The sequence below is a fragment of the Patagioenas fasciata genome, chromosome 14 (genome assembly GCF_037038585.1).
Source record: "Patagioenas fasciata isolate bPatFas1 chromosome 14, bPatFas1.hap1, whole genome shotgun sequence".
NCBI classification, from domain to species: domain Eukaryota; kingdom Metazoa; phylum Chordata; class Aves; order Columbiformes; family Columbidae; genus Patagioenas; species Patagioenas fasciata.
In genome coordinates, this window is record NC_092533.1 from 14,857,201 (window position 1) to 14,878,525 (window position 21,325).

The following is a 21,325-nucleotide window of genomic DNA, read 5'->3' on the forward strand; positions in this document are numbered from 1 at the left end:
TCCCAGGCACAGGACAGAGCTCACCTTGGTGGACAAGAGGCAATCGGGAACAAGCAGCAGCATCCCTGGCTGGATGCTGATAGCAGCGTGCCCACAGATTGCCAGGAGACTGCTTCTGCTTAGGAGATTTCTGAAGTCATCTCCCAAAAGGAACCGCCTGCAAGGCTTTCTCCCCAAGCGGGGAAAGGTTGTTGTTCCTACAAATGGATCCTCTATGAGAATGTGAGAAATGCTCGAAATAGCCCAGGATAATGTTAGTGTACTACGATGTTTCTGTATGCAGCCAGCACCTCACAGCAGCTTCTGCAGTTGCTGTGCAGTCTGGAGCTTGGTAAATGTCAACAGGTGGAATTTTAAATTTTTAAAATTTGTTGTTTGTTCTGAGCATCCTCGGATGTGATTCCTGTAGGAACTGGTATTTGACAGGGCTGTGGGAGTTGTGTGGAATATCCTGTGAATCTAAATGTGCTGAAAAAATGCCAACTATCCTCCCTAATTTTACTTATGTTGCAGGGGGTGTTCTCAAGAGAATGTACAGTGAGGATGAATACTGCATTAGGCACTGCCTCCAAGCGCTTTACAATCTGGATGTGGGTGGCTACGGCAATGTTAGTTTTAGCTGCAGCCTCTTGAATATATATGGAATAGGCATGTTGCATTCACTATCACTGTGGCTCTATATTTTCATTTCTTCTACATGCTCAGTGTCCAGACTATGCCAATTTTCTACATAACCTTTTCATAGTTTTATCATGCTGGAAAAAATATAGGCATCTCAGATGTTTCAGCTGCAGGACTTTTACCATCCCGAAATATCTGTGGTTTGACAAATGTTTCTGGTCTTGCCATAAGATGAACACTTGCATTTGTGATTTTTAGCAATGTGGTCCTGTTCTAGTGTGCCTAAGAAACAGCACATTTCTGGAGAAGGATTTCTTGTCCAGAGGGCTGTTAAGTCAGGGTATGAGCGCCCAAGTGCATGTTTGTCTCTCAAACCAGTTCAGGTGTGAAATAAAACTGAGATGTTGCTGAAGTCCATAGCCCATGTAAAGCCCATATAATGAGGTGGTTAATAACTAAATCATGTAAACCTTAGTCATCCATAGACCTTACTGAAACCGGGTGAAAGCATTTACACCTTTACTAGCACGGTAAATACAAGAATGCAATAGTGTATAATGAGCAAAATCAGACAGACATTTTTTGAGACCTGATCCTAGAAACATTAACTTTTATAGTACTAGCTCTAATTATTTTCCCTGTTGTGAATGTTTGCAGGATTGAATTCCACATTTTAAGAGTATTGGAAGTCGTAAATACCTACGTATCTTGACCAAATTCTGACCCTCGTTAAACTCTGTGTTCTTAACTTTTGTAGAATTTCATAGAAAAAATAGAATTTTCCTTTATTCCTCATTTTAAGTAAGAGCTTTAGCTCATCTTCTCCTATCTTCTCTTAGACTGAAATTGAATAGCAAAAGAAATCAGCTCGTCCGAGAACTGGAGGAAACGACACGCCTGGTTGCGCTGTTGCACACGCAGCTGAAGAGGTACGTACCTTTTACAGGCGCTGGGGTGCTTTCGCTGCACACCGTGTAACTGCCTTTTTCTGCTAACGATTTCATCTCCCAACCGAGAGGTCTAAAAGGCCTCTCAGTTACAGCACTGACCTCAGAGCCCTGTGTAGTCAATGGAAAGAGCAGCCTCGAGGATTATACATCCCACTCAGTTTAGATGTGGTGGTGCCTCTGTGTGACAACAGGAGGAATTTCTGTGATCCCTTCCATTTTTGACATGTAACATTTAGGTGACTAGTGATGCTGAGGTTTTCTACTAATGGTTGAATTACTGAAGTATATTCATGAAGTATGTTAAAGACAGCTTAACATTCACCCAGCAAGTGAAGTGAATCTTAGTGATGCAACTACACATTAATGTATGACTGTCATGATAATATTTCTCTAAATTAATTCCAAGTGTGCTGTTGCTTGCAATGTAGACAATGTATTGCGATATCCCTGAATCTCTTGTGGTGCATTTGGTATATAGAAATGTTTCTGCAATCGTAATGTGGTCTGGTTGCTCAGGCTGTAGTTTTGGAAGAGCATAGGATTACTTTTTTCAGACAAATGCATGACTGCAGGCAGTAAGGCCAAATCATCATGAGCTAAGACTATGCTTTTATAATTTTGATTAGGAAGAGAGTTTGGTGAAGTTTTTGTTTGGCTGAGGTTTTTCCTCTCGGTGTGTACTGAATTTACTCTGTTTGTAGCTTCTGCTCCGCTTGGATTCTGTTTCATTTTGTGAAGATGACACCGAAAACACTGGAAAGAAATCATAGTGCAAGACTGACATGTAAATAAGCCACCATGGAGAATAACTATCTGTGATGCTCTTATGCAGTGGAAATGCATCCTGTTTTCATTTCATCTAGCTGATTAGGGATCTTTTGAGGTGACTGAGAAGCATGTGAAACTAATTTCTTCCTAACTATGTGCCCAGTGTTCTTGGCATGCTCCTTCATAAGAATAAGCATTTGTAATTAACCCCATCATGCAAAATGTCTGGCATTCAAAGGTATGCACAAAATGTAGCTGAGCCCAGTTTTTTGACAGGGAAAAGATTAACAAAAAACTTTCCCTTTCGATAGTGAAATACATTGGAAAGTGTAAATTTACTACTGCTGCCATGATCTATATATATTACCAAAATGCAAAAATATTTAACGTGTTCCAGTTCCGTTTCACCCAAAAACTTTTTTGAACAAACGTGATACAGTGCACATCTGTCATACAAATGCAGAAGACATTTTGTGCCAAAATTATACTAAATTCTGCCAACTTGCCTTTTTCTCATTAGATCATGGGCATAATTGTATGGATGCAGCTTCTAGCTTTTAGCCCATAAATAGGGGATTATTAGGCTCATTAACATCCTCACTGTGTTTCAGTGGGGTAACTTAAGCCACTTAAACATATGCAGAATTTTTTTAATAGATAATCCATATCTGAAGTGAGGGTTAAGGGTCTTTATAAACAGTCAATAACAGGCAAGGTATTTAATGTCTGGAGCAGGAGTGTTGATTTAAATGGAATTTCTAGGGATGGTATATGTTGTAGTTGGTACTGGAGGATTTGTTGGGTCTCTTGAGCAGAAAACAGTGTGCCGTGGTGTCTGGGCTTTCTCATCTGAACAGGCTTCTATTCAGCACCTGCTTAAAATGAACTTTGCTGTCAGTTACGTTCTGAAACTACATCTCTAGGAATAAATAATTGATGAGAACTGATTTCACAGCCCAGCCCCAACTCTTTCTCTTGCTCTCCCGGCCCTGGATTCCTCTTTCCCGTAGGTAAATCCTGCCGGGTTTCTGGTACCTGCTGGCTCTTGTGATCTCTGAGGGCCAGTTCGGGCAGTTGTGATGTTGCCCTTTGGCTGGGGGTCCAAGATTTAGGCAAATGGAAGGAAATTTCCACAAGGTCAGGCAGCTGGTTGCAATAGCTTCGTCTTCTTGCATGGGCCTTGCTGGTCTTTGCGGTCTGCTTTGGGGATTAAAAGGAACTATAGATTTTCGTCCCAACAGATGTGAGGAGATAATGTTGCCACTAATTTTAATGGATTTGAAACATTCATTAGAGTTGTTTTGGCTAAACAAGGAATGTTATGAGTTTGATATGGTGAGTAGAAAAATGTGGATGGACTGTATTTATTTTTATTGAAAAGTGACCCAACTTTTCCACTCTGTAGACTGTGGTTCTGCATTGTTGTGGGGACTAATGCGTATGGCCTGAGCTAACAAAGCACAGCATACCGTGGGGGCTGAGAGATCTGGTGACATTGCAGTGTTTTCCTGAGAAGTCAGGAGATACAGCGTGATGGTTTTCTGACTTGTCTCCTTCAGTCTCTCCACCAGCATGCTTTCCCTCTCCTCGAGTAGCAGCCCTGGTTCCCTTGCATCGAGCAGAGGATCTCTTGCCACCTCCAGCCAGGACTCGTCCACCTCAGCCAGTTTCACTGACCTCTACTACGAGCACCTGGAGCAGTTGGAGCAGTTGGACTCGGACTATCAGAACAAGCTTGACTTGCTCTTAGAAGGAGCCACTGGATTCAGACCGTCAGGCTGCATCACCACTATTCACGAAAACGAAGTAGCGAAAACTCAGAAAGCAGATACCACTAGTCGCGTACAGGCTCTGAGATCATTGTCTGGTACTCCAAAATCCATGACGTCACTGTCTCCAAGGTCATCTCTCTCTTCTCCATCTCCACCTTGCTCTCCACTGGTGATAGACCCACTCCTAAGTGGTGATGCCTTTTCAAGCCATATGGATTTTGATGATGCAGAGATAAGTACAAATCTCTCAGAACTCGCCCTCAACACCGGGAGCAGCAACTGTAGACTGGAAGAGCCTAGAGCAGCAGATAAACATCTAGGTCAAGGTATGGTGACAAACTGTGTGCGTGCACATGCATGCATTTATTTTTAATGTAGTTTATAAAACACTGAGAGGCAAGTATTTCAAAAGCTGTCAGTCATCTTGGTATCTTTGTGTTGAAAACTGTATTCAACTGTCTGTTCTACCTTGCTTGGGAGAAAGGGTTGGTATTTTAATTTGTACACAAAAAATACTGCTGATCTGATGAGTCTTACAGAAGACCGTACCAAAGTGTGTTTTTAGTGCACACGATATTCATGTGCAAATGTTAATGGTTGTGGTGGGGCGCCTGGTTTAATTTGGCACTTATCTATTCAGGATGTCATCTAGTGCTTTGGGTCTGAAACTGGGAGGCATGTAGTGCCATGCTGACACAAACTTTTTGGCCAGGCCTTTGAGGGTGAGTGGGAAAGGCATTTAGTTTAATAGGTAACAAATGATAATAAAAATCCTTCCCTGTCACTTTGGCATACACAGCATCTTGCTCTGGTTCCCAGTAAATCAGTGGCAATGAATTTATTAACTTGAGCTGAACAGACATGTCAGGGCTGTGCTTGAATTTCTGTTGTTTTGAGGGGGATGGTCTCTTAGCAACAAGAACATGTTTAGATTGTGAGCATGATAAAATTAGACATTTAGAGATAGGGGATGTTCTCATACATGCATATGGCCTGTTGGTGGGTGGGAAGGGTTCATTACTTTTGAGAACGGTGGCTGGAATGAAGTGGATGGAAGACAGCAGAGTTGGGTTAAATCCAGTGGAAATGAGTGAAACGACCGGATTTGTAACTGCAGCGAAGAAGAGCTTTAAAGGCAATATAAACTTGCAACCCGTAGTCATACGAACTGGCAGTGCCATTTGTTTCTGTTCTTCACAAGATTACAAACCAGCCTGTGTGAATAAAGGGAACTATCACCATGTTATCGCTGCCTTCTGCACTAGGAAAGCTGGTACTATTTAAAATACAGTAAAAGACAGGCGTGCGGTTCTTCCCCTTTGAGCTACCATTTTCCTACAAGCAAAAGGTTTTATACATTTGAGTAGGAAACAGTAATTATTCTTATTAGAACTAGATGCTGATTAGTTTTAACCTTTTTAGCTCTTCAAGATTTGTCAGGGCTCTTAAAGTGAAAGCTTGGGTATTAAGCAGATTAAGTGATTATTGCTGTTAGCCAGTCAGCAGACAAAATAATCACCATAAGTAGTTTATTTCAGGGCTATAACGAGACGAGATTTTACTCCTCAGGCATTTTGGGGGGGGCTCATTGTGACACCCGAAACACAGCGGCTGGAACTGAGGTGGTCAGTACTGGGTCTCATGGCCAAAGCACGCTCACGTGTTCCTGTAAGCAGAGCTCAGTAGTATATATCTGAGGGATTTGCTTTTTGTTTGTGTTAGAACAGAACCTCTGCTACCTTTGAAGCTAAAATGAGGTTTCCTCTCTCACCTGCATGACACCTGAGCGGTGTAGGTAAAGCTAAAAGGAAAACCTGGAGCCTGGTAGATGTGGTGTTCTCTGAGGAAATGGCACAGGTGAGGACAGTGCACGACGTGGCTGCTCAGGGCCATGACGTTGTGTGTCCGGGAGAGCCCGTGGAAGGAGAAATGGCAGGAAGTGAAGAGCAAACTCTAAATTCTTGATACGAGTGGAAAAAACAGGTGATAAAAATATAGGAAGTGCTATCTGCCTGCTCAGAAATATAGAAGAGAATCGGGCCATTTCTGAAGTCTTCCATAAACTTTTTTTAGTGTGCTACCTCTTGGGAGACTTAAAGCAGAAAATCCAAGTTTTGTGTTAATTAGCCACATTAAAATGTACAGGTTCAATGTATGTGTGAGACTTGCAAGGCTGAGCTTCCGAATCCTTTGCAAAAAACCAAAAAGTAAGGTAAAGGATGGCTGCATGCTGAATCCTTTTCAGGGAACTGCTTCATCTCCATTCAGGTTTACACTTCAGCATTCCGCTGCACGAACAGATCCTTCACTGCTGATGTTGTGCACCCCCCCGTACAGTGGTCAGTAATGAAGACTTTTGGGGTTGGAATGGCTGATTGTCACTGGCAGTCAAAGGAGATGAACAGGTTGAGGTTGCTGAGTCTTGCCTGCCGTGTCCCTCCTGCTTCACCGTGTGGCGTTTCTGGGAGCGGCACATAAAACTCAAACAACTTCATCTGAAAAGCCGGCCGGGGGGGAAGAAATCATTTTCATATTGAAACCATGGAATAGGAGGTGCAGAGCAGCACTGAGGAAAAAGAAACATAGTTTTGACCCTGCACCCATCCCTCCAGCACAGCCTATGATCAAGAGTGCAGCAGCAGCCAGGCAGGAGGGAGGATGGATTAAACTGTGAATGCCAGTATTAAATGCATCCATTTGTTTCAGTGAGTGACTGATATATTGTGTTACAGATGCTAACATTTATTCATGTGGTTTGGCCTAAGGGGAAAAAGTTTGGACATTTATTTCTGTCCAACTGTTCCATGGGAATACCAAGATGAAAAATACCATTCGGTCATGTTGTCAAAAAATACATGGATAAATGGGCCCAAATTGCACGTGTGCACTCAATATATTGACGTTACCTGTAGCACCCTCTACTGTTAATTGTAGAACAAGTCCTTAAGTCCTTACATTATTCCATAACCCTATGTGGAGCTTGCACGCTTTTTGCACCAATGTTTTTTCAAAGCTATATTTAATTCTTCAGGTGGCTTTGAGACTGGGGAAAGAAAAAACAAAACAAAAAAACCACACAAACTGGTTTGCAATGAAGAAAATATGGGATGGAAACTATATATTGATAAGGGGGCATGTGCTTTCCTTAGGCCATGGGAAAGAGGGACCACTTCTGAAAGACAAAAGCCCCTTGGACAGGAGCCCGTTGCCACACTTGTGCTGCGGGGTCACAGCTGCTCCCGCTGGGACAAGGTGGCACCTCCTCACCCTCGATGGGGGCCCCAAAGCCCTGCCAGAGAGGGAAAGCCAAGGGCTGGGTACGTCCCAGCCCTCGTTGGCCACCGTGGCAGGCAGAGCTCTCCGGCCTCTCGGCTGAGCACATCTCTGCAGGAATGTGATGGCTCAAGTGAAAAGATGCAGAATTTGCAGAAGTGCCCAGGGCATATCTCCCTGTTTTGTAGCACAAGAAATCTAAGTCAGGCAATACTCCTTGCTTCAACTTCCTTGGTTTCTCATGCTTACGTCCTTCCTCTGCGTTCCTGCATGTGGCTTCTATTTTGAATCCTATAACCCCTCCTTTCCATGTTCAGCCACCTAACCTGGTCTTTCTGGACCTATCTTCTGGGCAGGCTAACCTTTTGGGTTCAGGGTGGTGGTTTTTTTGCTGTTTCCCCTCCTTGAAGCTAAATTTTTGATATAAGCTGTCCAGGTGTGATATACCCCTCAGCACGAGCAGTGTTTGTTTGCCTGGCTGCTGCTCTCTGGGGTAGCTCAGACCAGACCCTGCTTAAGGCTGACTTGCAGTGGAAGCTGTTTTGTTGGTTCCCTTATGTAACTTCACTGGAATTCACAAGTTCTGCTTCCTCTGCATGTTGCCCACCTTGTCCTGGGCACCTCTCTGCCCTTCAGGTGCTTGTGAAGCCTCTCTGTGCATCGCCTGCAAGGACCTGTGCCCATGGAGGTGCGGGGGCAGCCGATTGTAACACCCGGCACCACTGGGGTGTAACCTCTGCCTGTGCGCACACGACTGCAGGGAACAAGTATGAAATGGGCATGGACTGTGCGATGAAGCCCTGCTCTCACCTCCACCGCATGGGCTGTTCCTCTGGTTGTCCAGGGGCTTTTTGTTCTCCAGGGCACGTTCCTGAAGCACTAACTTGATGGTGGCTGTTGAGCGCAGCCCTCCCTGCCTGTGTCCTCTCTGTCTGCAGAATCGTGCTGTTGCTTAACAATACTTGGGTGGGGAAAAAGTGCAATTCAAGGGGAGGATAGGACAAAAGCTGCTGCTGATCCAGACAGTTCGTTTTCATTAACACCTGTTTCTGTTTTCCTCTGTGCTTTTCTGATAGGTATAAATACAGCTGGAGGGACGGCACTGAAGGTGGCGTGTGTGTCAGCTGCAGTGTCTGATGAATCTGTTGCTGGAGATAGCGGGGTGTATGAGGCATCTGTACAAAGGTAGACATCAGATCTCTCTCTAGGAAGAAGCCAATGACTCCGCTTTGCACACAGGAGTCAGCTGGAATAATACCAATTATGATCTTTTTTGTCATTTGGTGGCTGAACTTCTCAATCTCAGATTTCTTAACACTTCTGGGAAAAACATGAGCAGGTTGCATTTGATTATCAAAGTGACCCATGCTTCCCATAACAGAAGCAGCTGAAAGCAAGTGCACGGAGAACTGTTTGAACAGCCGGTGTGTTTGTGGAGGTGCTGGTAAGCTGTGACTGCTGCCTTGACGGGGGTAGCGGAGCCATCTGGCAGGTGTAAAGTTCCCTTCCTGTCACTCAGCCGTGCTGGTGTCAATGACAGCCCTCAGTCAGCCCGAGAGGGCTTTGGGTTGTTGAAGGTGGACAGCAGAAGCACCTTGAGCTGCCCCGTGGACGTGTACGCGCTGTGGTGCAGGTCCCCAGTGCCTGGAAGCAGTTTGTGGTTCCGCAGGACTCGCAAGTGTGGAGCTGACAGTCAGAGCTCGGCCTCACTGCTCCTGTGGGGCTCTGGGCCAACTTACTGCTTCCTAAAGCTGTCTGGGGTGCTTTGACAAAAAGTTCACTGGAAGGTACTGATCTTACTGATACCTGGTTTATCTGCATCTAACATGGGGCTTCTTACTATTTTATTGGCATTGGGATGACTTGCGGGGTCATTTCTTGAAAGGCACGACTGTAGAGTTGAAAAATTCCTCACCTTATATCCCCCCCCATTCATTAAGTTCATTAACGCTCTAGATAAATGAGTAGTTTTTTATGTTTACAGCACGATGCACTTTGACAAGAGCATGCAGTGCTTCTGTAAAGCAGAGCCCATGGGCCCAAGCCAGGCAGTCACAGTTGGGTGTCTTACGGCCCCTGTGTCCCCACAACAGGACAGAGCACTGCGGCGAGGGCAGGAGGGATAAGGTGTGACAAGGACACAAGGCATCCCATGCACACGTCTGCTGTTCCTTAGTGTCCTTTGGGTTGTTGACTTACCAGCCTTTGTAATGACTACAGCATCACTGTGGTGCCTGTAATAAATGGTGAGGGCAGGGTGAGCCATACAGTTGTCCTCTGTAGCTGAGATGTAATGAAATATGAGCGAGTGCTAAATAATATGGAAAATACTTAGAAGAATGCTAATCCTCTTTTAATGTGCTGCAGCATAGCTTCTGAGTCAATTAGACAATGTACGTACTTTTGGGGACTTTCAGCGCATAAAAGCCTTGGAGGAGGAGTACATTGGGAGGAGAATGATGCAGGTAGTGGTTCTGAGTGACACCAGGCAGTGCACTGTGTCACTCTTAATGTGCTTAGGGAAGTTTGGTTTCTTAAAGAAACAAAGGAATGAATTAAATCTAATCAAACTTGAGAATTTTTGCTGTCATGATGCAGAACAGGATTGCAGTTATTAAGTCCTATTTCGGTTGCTGGGCAGTCAGCTGTCTTTACTAAAATCCAGCCAAGGGGACCCTTTAAAAATTCCCCACTGACTTGTTTTTGCAGAATCTTTTGTGTGGCTTTTCTTGGCAGTGAAGGGGAAAGGCGTATGACTTTCTGCTGATAAGCGCTGTAATACATACCTCTGAGGATGATTGCACTTCTTAAATGGGCTTTCTTTTAGCTGCTAATTTTACAAAATCCATGTAGCAAACCCCTGAATGGAAGGGCAAACACCTTGTATCACCTAAATGCTGGCACTTCAATAAAAGGGAAATCAAGGCCTAAATTGTCTTTGGTTTCTTTCAGACCATGTGTGTCAGAGGCGATGGTGTTTGACAGTGACGATACAGAAGCAGTTGGGACAGCTAAAGTGCAAATTGCAATGAGGTAAGCACTACCCATTTTTATTGGATTTTCCTTCAAATGGAAAAAATGATAGATGGGCTGTAAAAGATAGTGCTTTCTGTTTTCTTATCCTGTTTATCCTGTCCTGTTAGTATTAACTAATTAATGCCCTCTGGAGTGTAATTGAGATTCACACTCGCCTCCAGAGGTCCTTGGCCCAGTTATCCTCTTTCATGTCAGTGGAAATCAGCGGGTGACGGTGTGATAGGAGGGTGCAAACCAGCAATGGGAGCACCGATAGCACTGGGCTGGAGAGAGCCTCTTGCTGGCTTGCAGTCCCTACTAGCCTGCAGCTGGTGGGGAAAATCTGCCTAGAGTAAATGGAATCGGAATCACTGGCCACACTTGAATCCCAGGTCAGGTGTAGGAAGGCGGATACAGAGGATCTTCCTTAAATGACTTAGTGGAAGATTATTTATGATTTGAGGAAAAATAAATAGTGCAAAACTGTCTTGTCACAGCTATCAATGGTAAAACAACAGTTACCCGTCACATCCTCACTGTTGTATTTCTACTTGTAACTTTTTTAATGTTACAGTCGTAATATAAGGCCTTTCAAAAGGTTTTAGTTCCAATACAGCAATTTCGCTAGACCCCAGGAAAAGCAATGTGTCTTAGGTCAAATCTGTAGTCCATTGTGTCTGAACTCTGATGTTCTAGACTGTTCTGAATTCTAGATGTTCTGGTAGCAAAACTTCACATAATATGAAGCTGGTTTTGTTTTAAACAAAGCCATGGTCCCAGTATAGTTTTGTCTTGTTTGTAAATTTTTTATGTTTGTGTTAATGAAACAAGTGGAATACTCATTCATGGAGTCCAGGGCAGACATCTTTACTAATACTGCTTTTTTGTATCTTTCCAATTCAGATATGATGACAAAAATAAACAATTTGCGATATTGGTCATCCAGCTGAGTAACGTTCCAGCACTGCTGTTACAACCAGATCAAAAAGTGTGAGTGGGTGAAATAAACATGCTCAAGTATTTGTATGCGATTCCAGTGGGAATTAAACAGATGTTGGGGGTTTTTTTTCACACCCTTAAAAATTTACCCTTTTTGAAATGCTTCTACACTTTGCTATGTGTAGCAACATTTGTGAACTGAATATGCTGACAAATACTCGACTCATTTTTGTGTAGCTGTTTCTACCTACAGAAGGGTACATGAGCAGCGTGACAGGTTGCACAGGCATAAACAACCGTGTAAAATACAGTCCGATGGTGTTTGATTACAAGATGCAGAAGGATGAAGTGTACGGCAATTCACACCACTTCATGTCTCTGATCTTGTGATGAAATGTACCTTTTTTTCTCAGTCGACTGATACTCCAGAGAACAGGACAGGACGGTGATGTCCGCAGTGCTTAGGCTGAATTTCCCTTGCAGCTTTCTGGAGCTCTTGCAATGGAGGGAGCTGCAAACCTGCACGGTAGAACTGATAGCAGTGCTTTTTTCAACAGGAACATTCGCGTGGCTGTCCTGCCCTGTTCAGAAAGCACAAGCTGCTTGTTTCGCACAAGACCAGTGGAAGCTTCAGACAATCTCGTGTACAATGAAGTATTTTGGGTTTCTATCTCTTACCCGGCATTACGCCAGAAGACTTTAAGAGTCGATGTTTGCACTGTAGATAAGTCTCACCTTGAAGAATGTTTGGTTAGTATTAATCTCTATTTTAATATCTTTGCGTTTGTTTCCTCATTTGAATTAGGCAAAATTTTAAACTCTGGAGTATGGCAATTTCTCTGAAAGTTTCTTGATGATCCTTACCTATATGATCTCTCGCTGTGTTCTTTGCAGTAACGATTTTGATCAAGAAAAAACCAAAAATCTATTTGATGTTTTGTTACAGGACTAGTGGTGACTTTGTCAGACTCCTAGATTTCCCTTCCCTCATGACTGAACCTGAAAATTTACCTATTTTTCTTCATTTTGTAAACATTTCTTGTAAAGTAATCGAGAATGGACTTCTCAGAGGAAGCCACTGTAGAATATTAAAGACCTCTAAAGGATTTTTGTAAAAACTACTATTACTATTGAAATCTATATGAGTATAGTTTTTTGAGTGCTAGTGTTGCCATAGCCAACTGTTCCCTATTATTAGGGAAGCTTTTTTGTAATTCAGTATTACCTGAGCAAGTTGATTTAGTAGAACTATTTCTGGAGTATTGTCCTCCAGAACACGAGCAAGGCGTGTTGAGCTGGGACAGAAGCAGCCATTAAGTTACAGGAAAGCTGGTATTTTGTCCTGCACATGTTCTGTAGCGTCTCCCTTGGCTGGAGGGGTGCACGTTTTATGGTGATTCTGCATTTCTTCCTCCACTTGCTTTGCAAAGGAGTACATCTGTTTTCCAAAGGGTTTTTTCTCTTTTGGCAGCGTGTACAGTCCTGCAGTAGCTGAGCTGCAGGTGGGCGCACACTGAGTGCAGGGGCTGGACTGGGCCGGGGCAACCAAGTCCACTCAGACATGGATTAAATAAATTACAAATCAGTCTTACTTTGATTTTGAATATGTCAGGAGGTGTGTACTAAATGTAAAAAGTGACAAGGTTAGATGAAGAGGAATGGAATATAAAATGAAAGCACCTTGCTCCGAGGCAGTGATTTTTGTGAGCCTTGCGGATTTCTTGAACGGGGATCTTCATCTCCTGTTCCTTTCCCTTTTTCCTTGAACCTCTGGCTGTAATTTATCCAGGCTGCAGTAGCACCGTTCATACTTCTGGATTCTTGTACACAGGAGCTGTAGTGAATCACTTGCTACTTGGATTGGAAGTCCTAGACAATATTAAAAATAACTGAGCATAAAGCATACTAGTGCTGTTGAAATGAGGATAAACAAGGCAATTTTTCTTTTTGTCAAACTTGCCAAAGTCAAATAGTTCTGGATTGTAACTGTCGTTTCTTCTTACTGATGTGGTAGCTGTTCATTTTAGTATGACACTAAAACTGTGGTTTTGCTCTCAATAGGGTGGAGCACAAATTAGCCTTGCTGAAATATGTAGATCCGGAGAGAAATCAACCCGTTGGTATAACCTCCTTAGTTATAAGTATCTGCAGAAGCAAAACAGGAAAAGTAAACAAGGAAATATTCACTCCGAAGTACCCTGCACTGAAAAAACAGTAAGAACAACTGCTTAAATCAAACAAATCTCTTCTAAACAGTACTAATGAGAGGGTTTATGTGGCTGAAGGACTCTTACAATAGATGAGATGCAAAGGCTGGTGTGTTTATATTAGAACTTGAAAATGTCATTAAGTGCAGCAAAATAATTAACATGTCAATTACAGATATGCCCTTGTCCTGGGCTAAATACTTACTGAACTCTGCTCCTCTGGAAGCTGAGGGATGTGGGATGTGGTCTGGTGTAAGTGACGTGTGATGTCCCACCTTTCTCCCGCTGGACAGTGCACTTGCCGAACGAGCCGGGGCGCAGCGGGACCTTTGCACGTGCCCGGCACGCACCACGCTCGGCCTGCGTCCCGTCCCCGTGTCCCCACGCGTGCTGGTGTCACCAGGGTGGTGGGCGGGGGTGCTCATGCAGGGCTGCCTGAGCACAGGGTGAAAACAGGCTCAGGGACACCACAGTGTGGGAAACACCGCCCTCCCAGCACCAGAGGAGAGCGGGTGGGCTGCACGAGCAGAAAAGAGCTTTGCGGGTTCTGAGAGTTGTGTCTTCACCAGAAACCTCTTGCTGTCCTCAGGACTCGGTCTCGGCGCTCTTAGAGCAGACAGCTGTGGAACTGGAAGCTGTGGAGAAGAAACTGGAGGAAAGCAGAAGCACTTTAACTAGTGGAGGGAGCTGGTAGGTAGCAACCCACTCTCCTGGCGTTGTGGGCTGATCAGAGCATTTGGAGAGTCATGTGCAGAGAAAAAAGCAGATACGGAGCTGTGGGAGGCGGCTTCTGTCTCCTCCCGTTTTGGTGAAAAATCCTGTTTCTTCCATTCTGGTGGCTGTGCTTGGGAAATCAGAACAAAGCTGATAAACGGTAAAAATAGTCAATAGCACTATGCTAATTGTGTTATTCGTACCATATTCTGTGGACATCCATGAAAGCTCCACTGTATGGTGCAAGGCTTTGCTTTAATATTAATTTTAGCTGCTGTGTACATTGTTCAGGTTCAGATGTTATTAATGAAACGCAACATTAGAAATAAAAAGCAAGCCTGACCAATGGGTTTGATGGAGGTGCCAGCTGTGAGCTCAAAGGACCTGAAAAGGATGTTAAAACAGTATTTTAATTTTGTTTGTCATCGCTTTTTAAACTAAGACTAATGGCATCCTGAGAGCTCCCCTTAAGATGTACTCACCTTAAGCTCCGACCACATGGCTGAAGCCTCAGCTTGATTCCTTTGAAGCGAGATCAGTATGAAGTTCTTGGCTGTAATGGTTGCAGTTTCACTTCAGTTTCAATTATTGCCTTATAAATCTGTGTTTGTGTAATGTCAGTGGCTACGGGACTTGCCAGGTACAACCAACTGCTTTGGGACGTATTTCTGCCCAGCACCTTATGGGCGGTAGCTCCTGCTGCAGCACCAGAGTATTGTCCACAACAGCTCAGTTCAATAACAAAGCTGTTCTTAACAGGCAAGACGAAGAGGTTCCTGATCAGGAAGAGCAGGATGAGATCAGTGAAAATGAAGCAGAGGAGGAGGAGGAATTCTGTGCTGGAAAATCGCTGTGGGAAACAGAAGAAAGTCTGGATTCCCAGCTGCACATGGAAATAGCAGTGAAGGTAATGTGGTGGGCCTTTTGAACAGAAAGATGGGTAAAGCTTCCCATTGCTCAGCTAACCGGTTGCTGTTGAGCTGAGCAAGGCTATAGCTGTTACTTAAAAGTTCATTACTGATATTTAAATGTTTATCTACCTGAAATCTTTTTAATAACTCTACATGACCACTTTGTTCCACAGTTAATATGGCATTCGTTTCGTGCCTCCCTTTTGCTGCTCGTGAAAACTGTTTTCATTAATGTGATAGTGGCTTTGACCTCGTTTAATTCTGAATGTACTTGTAGTCTGACAAACGTGCTGTACACGTGCTCTGTGCACGTACATTCAGTGATTTGGATCTTTGCTGCAGATGCACAAGTAAGGGAATGGTGTTAAAAATCGTACCTCTGTTTGCTGGGAGGTCGACAGGTCACGTTGATGTGCTGAATCAACAGGCGAAGCTTGTTGGGGTCAGTTGTGTTGAACAGCGATCAGTGGCCACAGAGCCCGTAGGGAGCGATACAGTTAATGTAGCAGCAGCTGAGTTCAAAGAGGGAGGTCTTAGGAGACCCTGCATGAAAAGGGCTAAAGAATAAATGGTTTTGAATGTGACGCCCCTGGGACTGAAAGTGGAGACGTGTCACAGGTGTCTCAGGCAGGCGTGGGTGTGTGTCACTGGTGAGATGGCAGGCTGGCACTCACACCGTGACATCTGTCTTCCAGGTGGATAAAGAAACAAACACGGAGAACCTCGCACAGTCTTCTACCGTAGTGCGTCCGAAAGACAAAAGGGCAGCAAATCCACCCCAAACTCAGTTTGTCAGAGGTAGCACTATCATCCGCTCGAAAACATTTTCACCAGGACCACAAAGTCAGTATGTGTGTCGGGTAAGGAAAATGCAGTCTTGGGGTTATAAATACAGTTTTCCGTTAATGAATGCATGATACCAGTGTTCACTTAGTCTGAAATGTTCACAGTGACCTGACACTGTTTTCTTCTCTCCCGCTTTGACTTCAGAAGTTGCTCTGTCGTCACCTCCTAGACAGTATCTTTCCTGGGAAATTATAATATTGAGCACAGATTTATAAAATATATATGTGCACGTGTGCTTGCAGTACATGTAGCACGTTGAGATGCCCAGACTAACCTGGAAGGGCCGCTGTAAGACAGGGATGAATAAGCTGCATATCAAACCCTTTCCTGCTGCTTTAGGATTATTCTGTGCTAACTTGAACTGACTTAGCTGTGTCTGCCTGACTTCAGATGAGGTGAACAGGAAACCGTGATAGAAACGGAATAATAGAAACGGCTGATAATGTCAGCAAAAAAATTGTGGAAGCTCAGGAGTGTCTGGTGTGCTTTGTCTGAAGGTAACTGAACAGGCTGGGTCAGGGTGTCACTTCCACTGCTTTGAAATGTTTGTTCACAATTACTTCCTGGATGGAGGGTCAGCCTAAACTATAATTCATCTTTTAAATGGAATCCGCAAACAAGCGAGCACCACCTTTAATCACACATGGCCTCTCCTAAGTGGGCATGCTCTTGATACAGCCAAACCGAATTTAATGTGCAGGTTTCTCCGATTCAGAAGCAGGTGCTTCTATAGGAACTTATTTAATTTGCAGCAGTGCTTGGGTGGAGGAGGCACCGTGTCCCAGCACATGCAGATCCCACATGCCTGTTCCCTCCCACCCCCAGGTTTCGGAAGGAGCATGAGAAGGGAATTAAACCCAACTTGAGCTGAGCTCTTTTTAAGGGTCTGGAGACAGTCACAAAAGAAGGCAGGCTGTGTGTGTGTAACATGACAACTCTGAAGTTGAAAAACCCAGGGGGATAGCTTACAGGTAAACCTACCTCTGGCACCACTAGCTTGAAGTGCAGGTCACTGGAGAAAAGAGAAATCTCAAAATAGCCACATGTTTCACAGCTGCTAGAAAAGAGTATTTTTTTATTACTTAGAGCTTATTTTTCTAGGCTGTTTTGCCCAGCGCAGTTACTTGCACAGGAGAAGGGCAGCGGGGTAGGGTCCCATATTATACCCTACCATAGTGTCTCTTTTTCCATGCGGCCTATTCCCAAAAAGGGACAGAGTTCAAGGCTCCTGGTGGGATCTGGCTGTGGATTGCATGTTGTGCACTCAGATGGGGGTAGCAGCTGTCTGCTGTAACCTTTCACAAAACTTCATAGTTCTGCTTACATCACTGCTTAGAAACACAGAACCCTCTGATCTTGCTAATAATGTGTGTGTGCACTGTTTGTATTTGTTTAATGAAAAATATGTGGTTTTCACTTTCATTTTCAGCTGAATCGCAGCGACAGTGACAGTTCAACGCTATCCAAAAAGCCCCCCTTTGTTCGAAATGCAATGGAGAGGCGAAGTGTCAGAGTGAAACGGGTAAAAACCTCACCACTAATTTTTTTCTCTAGCATCCACACTTGCAGAAAACAGAAATCTATTTTAAAGGAATAATTTGCAAACATACATCACTTGCCATGTGTTTTCATTCACAACCTTTTCTTTGTGTGTGAGAAGCCTCTCAAGGCTACTTTGATACATCAGAATATGACAGGAATGTTTAAGGTGGAAGTCATTTAGAATTATCACCTTAGGAAGATGGTTCCTGGTATTTTCTATCTTATCGGTGCAGAAGCAGCACAAATAGTTTTCCCATGTTTATTGTTGTGAAATTCTTAAGTACTTACGATAAATGTGAGGAACTGGGGTGGCGGGTGAGGAGGATGGTGTCTCAGATGCTCAGTTGACCCTGTTGTGGTGACTCTGTATCACACCATGAACCCATGTGCCTGTTGTAATGGCAATCACTGAAATTCCCCCTGGATACTGGTGCCAAGCTCTTAAAGAGATGGTTTTTTGGTCAATGGAGATGCTTTGTGCTAAGAGAAGTGTGGGGAAAATGGGTCTCATGATGTATTGGGCCATTTTGTGGGGAGCGGGCAGGACAGTTCTCATCACTGTGTTTACACACCCCTTCTTTTCCAGCCTTCGATCAAGTCCTTCGGTACAGAGCGCCTAATCCGCACTTCACTAGACCTGGAGCTGGACCTGCAGGCTTCAAAAACCTGGCATGACCGGCTGGTTCAGGAGATCTCGGTGCTGAGGGAACTGAAGGAACAGCTGGAACAAGCTCAAAGTCAGGGTGAAAAAGAGTTGCCCCAGTGGGTGAAGGATGATGAGAGATTTCGACTGTTGCTGAGGCTCGTGGAAAAACGAGTGAGTAATAGCTGCCCTTGGATTTTATTCAAGGTTTTTGAGAAATGTGGTTTCAGAAGCAGGAGAGTTTGGACAGTCAGGAAATGAAGCTTTAGCATGACAGTCACTTCTGTTTTCTCCTTACTGCTCCATCAAGTGACTGGTGACAGAAGACGCAGTCCCTGAGGATCTGGCTGTTCTCAGGTGCTGTGTTCACACGCTGCAGAGTCTGTGCCTGCCTTCCCATGGGTGGGAGGGTTGAGAAGACAGCAGCTGTGTCTTGATCCTTCTGAGAGAAATAATGGCTGCATGGAACTTGTGCTTGGATGATGCTTGGTTTTAGAATAGGATCCTCATGCATATTAAGTCAGATGATAGCAGACTTTTACAGGGCTCCTTCCCAATGTCTGATTTATCAGAGCACCTCTGCTGGCGCTGGGTAGAAACGAAGTTACGGTGGCACCAGGGGTGGGAGTGAGTTGGTACAAGGTGCACTTTGGGGCACAGCTGGAATGTGGGTTGCCACGCTCCTGGGTGAGCTGAGCTGCTGGCTTAAAAAAATATAACAAGAAACTACGAAGAAGGTGCAGACAGCACCCATAGTTCTTAACGAAGGGCTGGAAGAGCTGACAAAAGCTCTCTCTGTGCCAGTGGTTACCTGAGAAACCTTCTGGTTAGTTTCTGTGGCTTGCGATTTTCTGAGTCAGCAGCTTCCAGACCCCTTAGACCTGCAACTGGAATACCACTGTATTTGGAGATGAGGTGGGACAAAGTGATTCCTCCTGGAAACACAAAATGGCTCTTTTCCATTATTTGTTTAGGTGGAAAGAACAGAACATAAGTGTGAGCTCAAGGCCGATAAGATGATGCGAGCTGCGGCCAAGGACGTCCACAGGCTGCGCGGGCAGAGCCGCAAGGAGCCCCTGGAAGTTCAGTCATTCCGGTAAGTACGGCTGGCTGGATGACTAAGATGCTGATGAGGAAGGCTCATCTGTGTAGAAGTACTTCACTGTTCAGCTTAAACAAAGATTTCTGTATTTTTATTTCAAAGTGTAAGGTCTGAGAATCAGGGAAAGGAGCTGCAGTGCTGCACGTGAGCTCAAAGCAACCAGCTGTGCTCCGGGTCATTCCCCACCCAGCAATAAAGTCACAAATGCTTTGTTTAATACAGAAGCAGCCCTTTGCTTCCCTGAGTAATGTGCCTAGAAAGGCAAAACCCCTGAGCCTTTCCAAAGTGCTCGTTTGATACGGTCAGTGCGGGGAGTTTAACTGTGGGGATACTCCACGTTTGGTACATAAATAAGAGGTGTAGGTGGTGTGAGGAGGTGCTGCTGCTCCGTGTGGTGACAGCTGGCGGGATGAATTTTAACGTGGATGATGGACATTTCTGGCAAGACTTCTGCTGCATTAACGACTGATCATCTTTTTTTAGAGAGAAAATGGCATTTTTCACGCGGCCGAGGGTAAACATTCCAACGCTCTCTGCAGACGATGTGTGATCACCATAAAGTATTTGCTTTCCGGACAATTCTACAAATGCAGTTTGGGTTTTGAAGTTATTTATGTGGTTTTATGAAGGTACCAAGGCATTTGTATATTAGAGCTTTTGTCAGTATGTGGATGTTTTGAAGATTTTTAGGTTAAAGTTATATCATCACAGAAACCAGCATTAAAGTGACAAGATTGTATAGTTTGTATATTTAGGAATGTATTTTTGGGAAATAGAATTTTAAATAAGAACAAATGCAGCATAAGGTGCTGTTATTCTTAAATAATGCTGTTTAGACTTTTTGTACAGCTCTGCCTTTTAGAGGTTTTACTGCAATAAAATAAATTTGAAGGAACCTCACCCCTATCTTCTATGATGTTCTGCATCGGACTCTCCTCCGAGTTGTGTGTTTTGTGCCCTGTGGGGAATGCAGGGAGCCCGTTCTGACTCCCGAGTGCTGTGAACGAATTCTCTGTGAGCTGTGAAGCGTTTGTGTTCCCTACTGGGTCATAAAAGTGGGTGTGACGTTCAGAATACTTGCACTTTTAACATTTGTACCGCAGCTCATGTCTGTAATGGGGCTGTGAAGGTAACTTGGGGAGCCCATTGAAACCACTGCTGTGGGAGGAGGGCTGCAGGTTTTAAGTCCATTTTAGGTTTTTCCAATAAAGTGACCTTTCTGGACAAACCTGCCTTCTTGCTTTTTGTTTTGTGTGAATGTTCTAATCACCTGGCATGTAAATTTTGTTTCTTTTCTGTCAGTGGCTGGAAGTCTGTAACTTTTAATGTGTCTCGCTTTGTAAATCCTTCAGACGAGGCATTTTTGTGATGTAGCTGGTGTAAGTTGGGGAACGACCTATTAGAGAGCAGCGTAGGGGAAAGGGACCTGGGGGACAGCAGGGTGACCATGAGCCAGCACTGGGCCCTTGTGGCCAGGAAGCCAATGGTACCTGGGGTGGATTAGAAGGGGGTGGTCAGTAGGTCCGAGAGGTTCTCCTGCCGCTCTGCTCTGCCCTGGGGAGACCACACCTGGAATATTGTGTCCAGTTGTGGCCCCTCAGTTCCAGAAGGACAGGGAACTGCTCGACAGAGTCCAGCGCAGCCACCAAGATGCTGAAGGGAGTGGAGCATCTCCCGTGTGAGGAAAGGCTGAGGGAGCTGGGGCTCTGGAGCTGGAGAAGAGGAGACTGAGGGGGGACTCATTCATGGGGATCAATATGGAAAGGGGGAGTGTCAGGAGGATGGAGCCAGGCTCTTCTCGGTGACAACCAGTGACAGAACAAGGGGCAATGGGTACAAACAGGAACACAGGAGGTTCCACTTGTGTATGAGAAGAAACTTGTTCCTGGTGAGGGTGTCAGAGCCTGGCCCAGGCTGCCCAGGGAGGTTGTGGAGTCTCCTTCTGTGCAGACATTCAAACCCGCCTGGACACCTTCCTGTGGAACCTCAGCTGGGTGTTCCTGCTCCATGGGGGGATTGCAC

The 21,325-nt window shown here is 44.6% G+C and overlaps 1 protein-coding gene across 1 annotated transcript in view; it reads left to right on the forward strand.

Moving 5' to 3' along the window:
* The window catches only part of WWC1 (WW and C2 domain containing 1), a 65,467-nt gene extending 44,936 nt beyond the window's left edge, over nt 1-20,531 (forward strand). The window contains exons 10-23 of the mRNA XM_065848936.2: nt 1,461-1,550; nt 3,899-4,437; nt 8,461-8,569; nt 10,337-10,417; nt 11,303-11,389; nt 11,896-12,088; nt 13,400-13,552; nt 14,135-14,235; nt 15,019-15,166; nt 15,866-16,030; nt 17,446-17,538; nt 18,145-18,375; nt 19,176-19,297; nt 19,787-20,531. Coding sequence (XP_065705008.1) covers nt 1,461-1,550; nt 3,899-4,437; nt 8,461-8,569; nt 10,337-10,417; nt 11,303-11,389; nt 11,896-12,088; nt 13,400-13,552; nt 14,135-14,235; nt 15,019-15,166; nt 15,866-16,030; nt 17,446-17,538; nt 18,145-18,375; nt 19,176-19,297; nt 19,787-19,853 — 2,179 coding nt within the window. The 3' untranslated portion in view covers nt 19,854-20,531. The remainder of the gene's footprint in view (nt 1-1,460; nt 1,551-3,898; nt 4,438-8,460; nt 8,570-10,336; nt 10,418-11,302; nt 11,390-11,895; nt 12,089-13,399; nt 13,553-14,134; nt 14,236-15,018; nt 15,167-15,865; nt 16,031-17,445; nt 17,539-18,144; nt 18,376-19,175; nt 19,298-19,786) is intronic.
* The last annotated feature ends 794 nt before the right edge of the window (nt 20,532-21,325 follow it).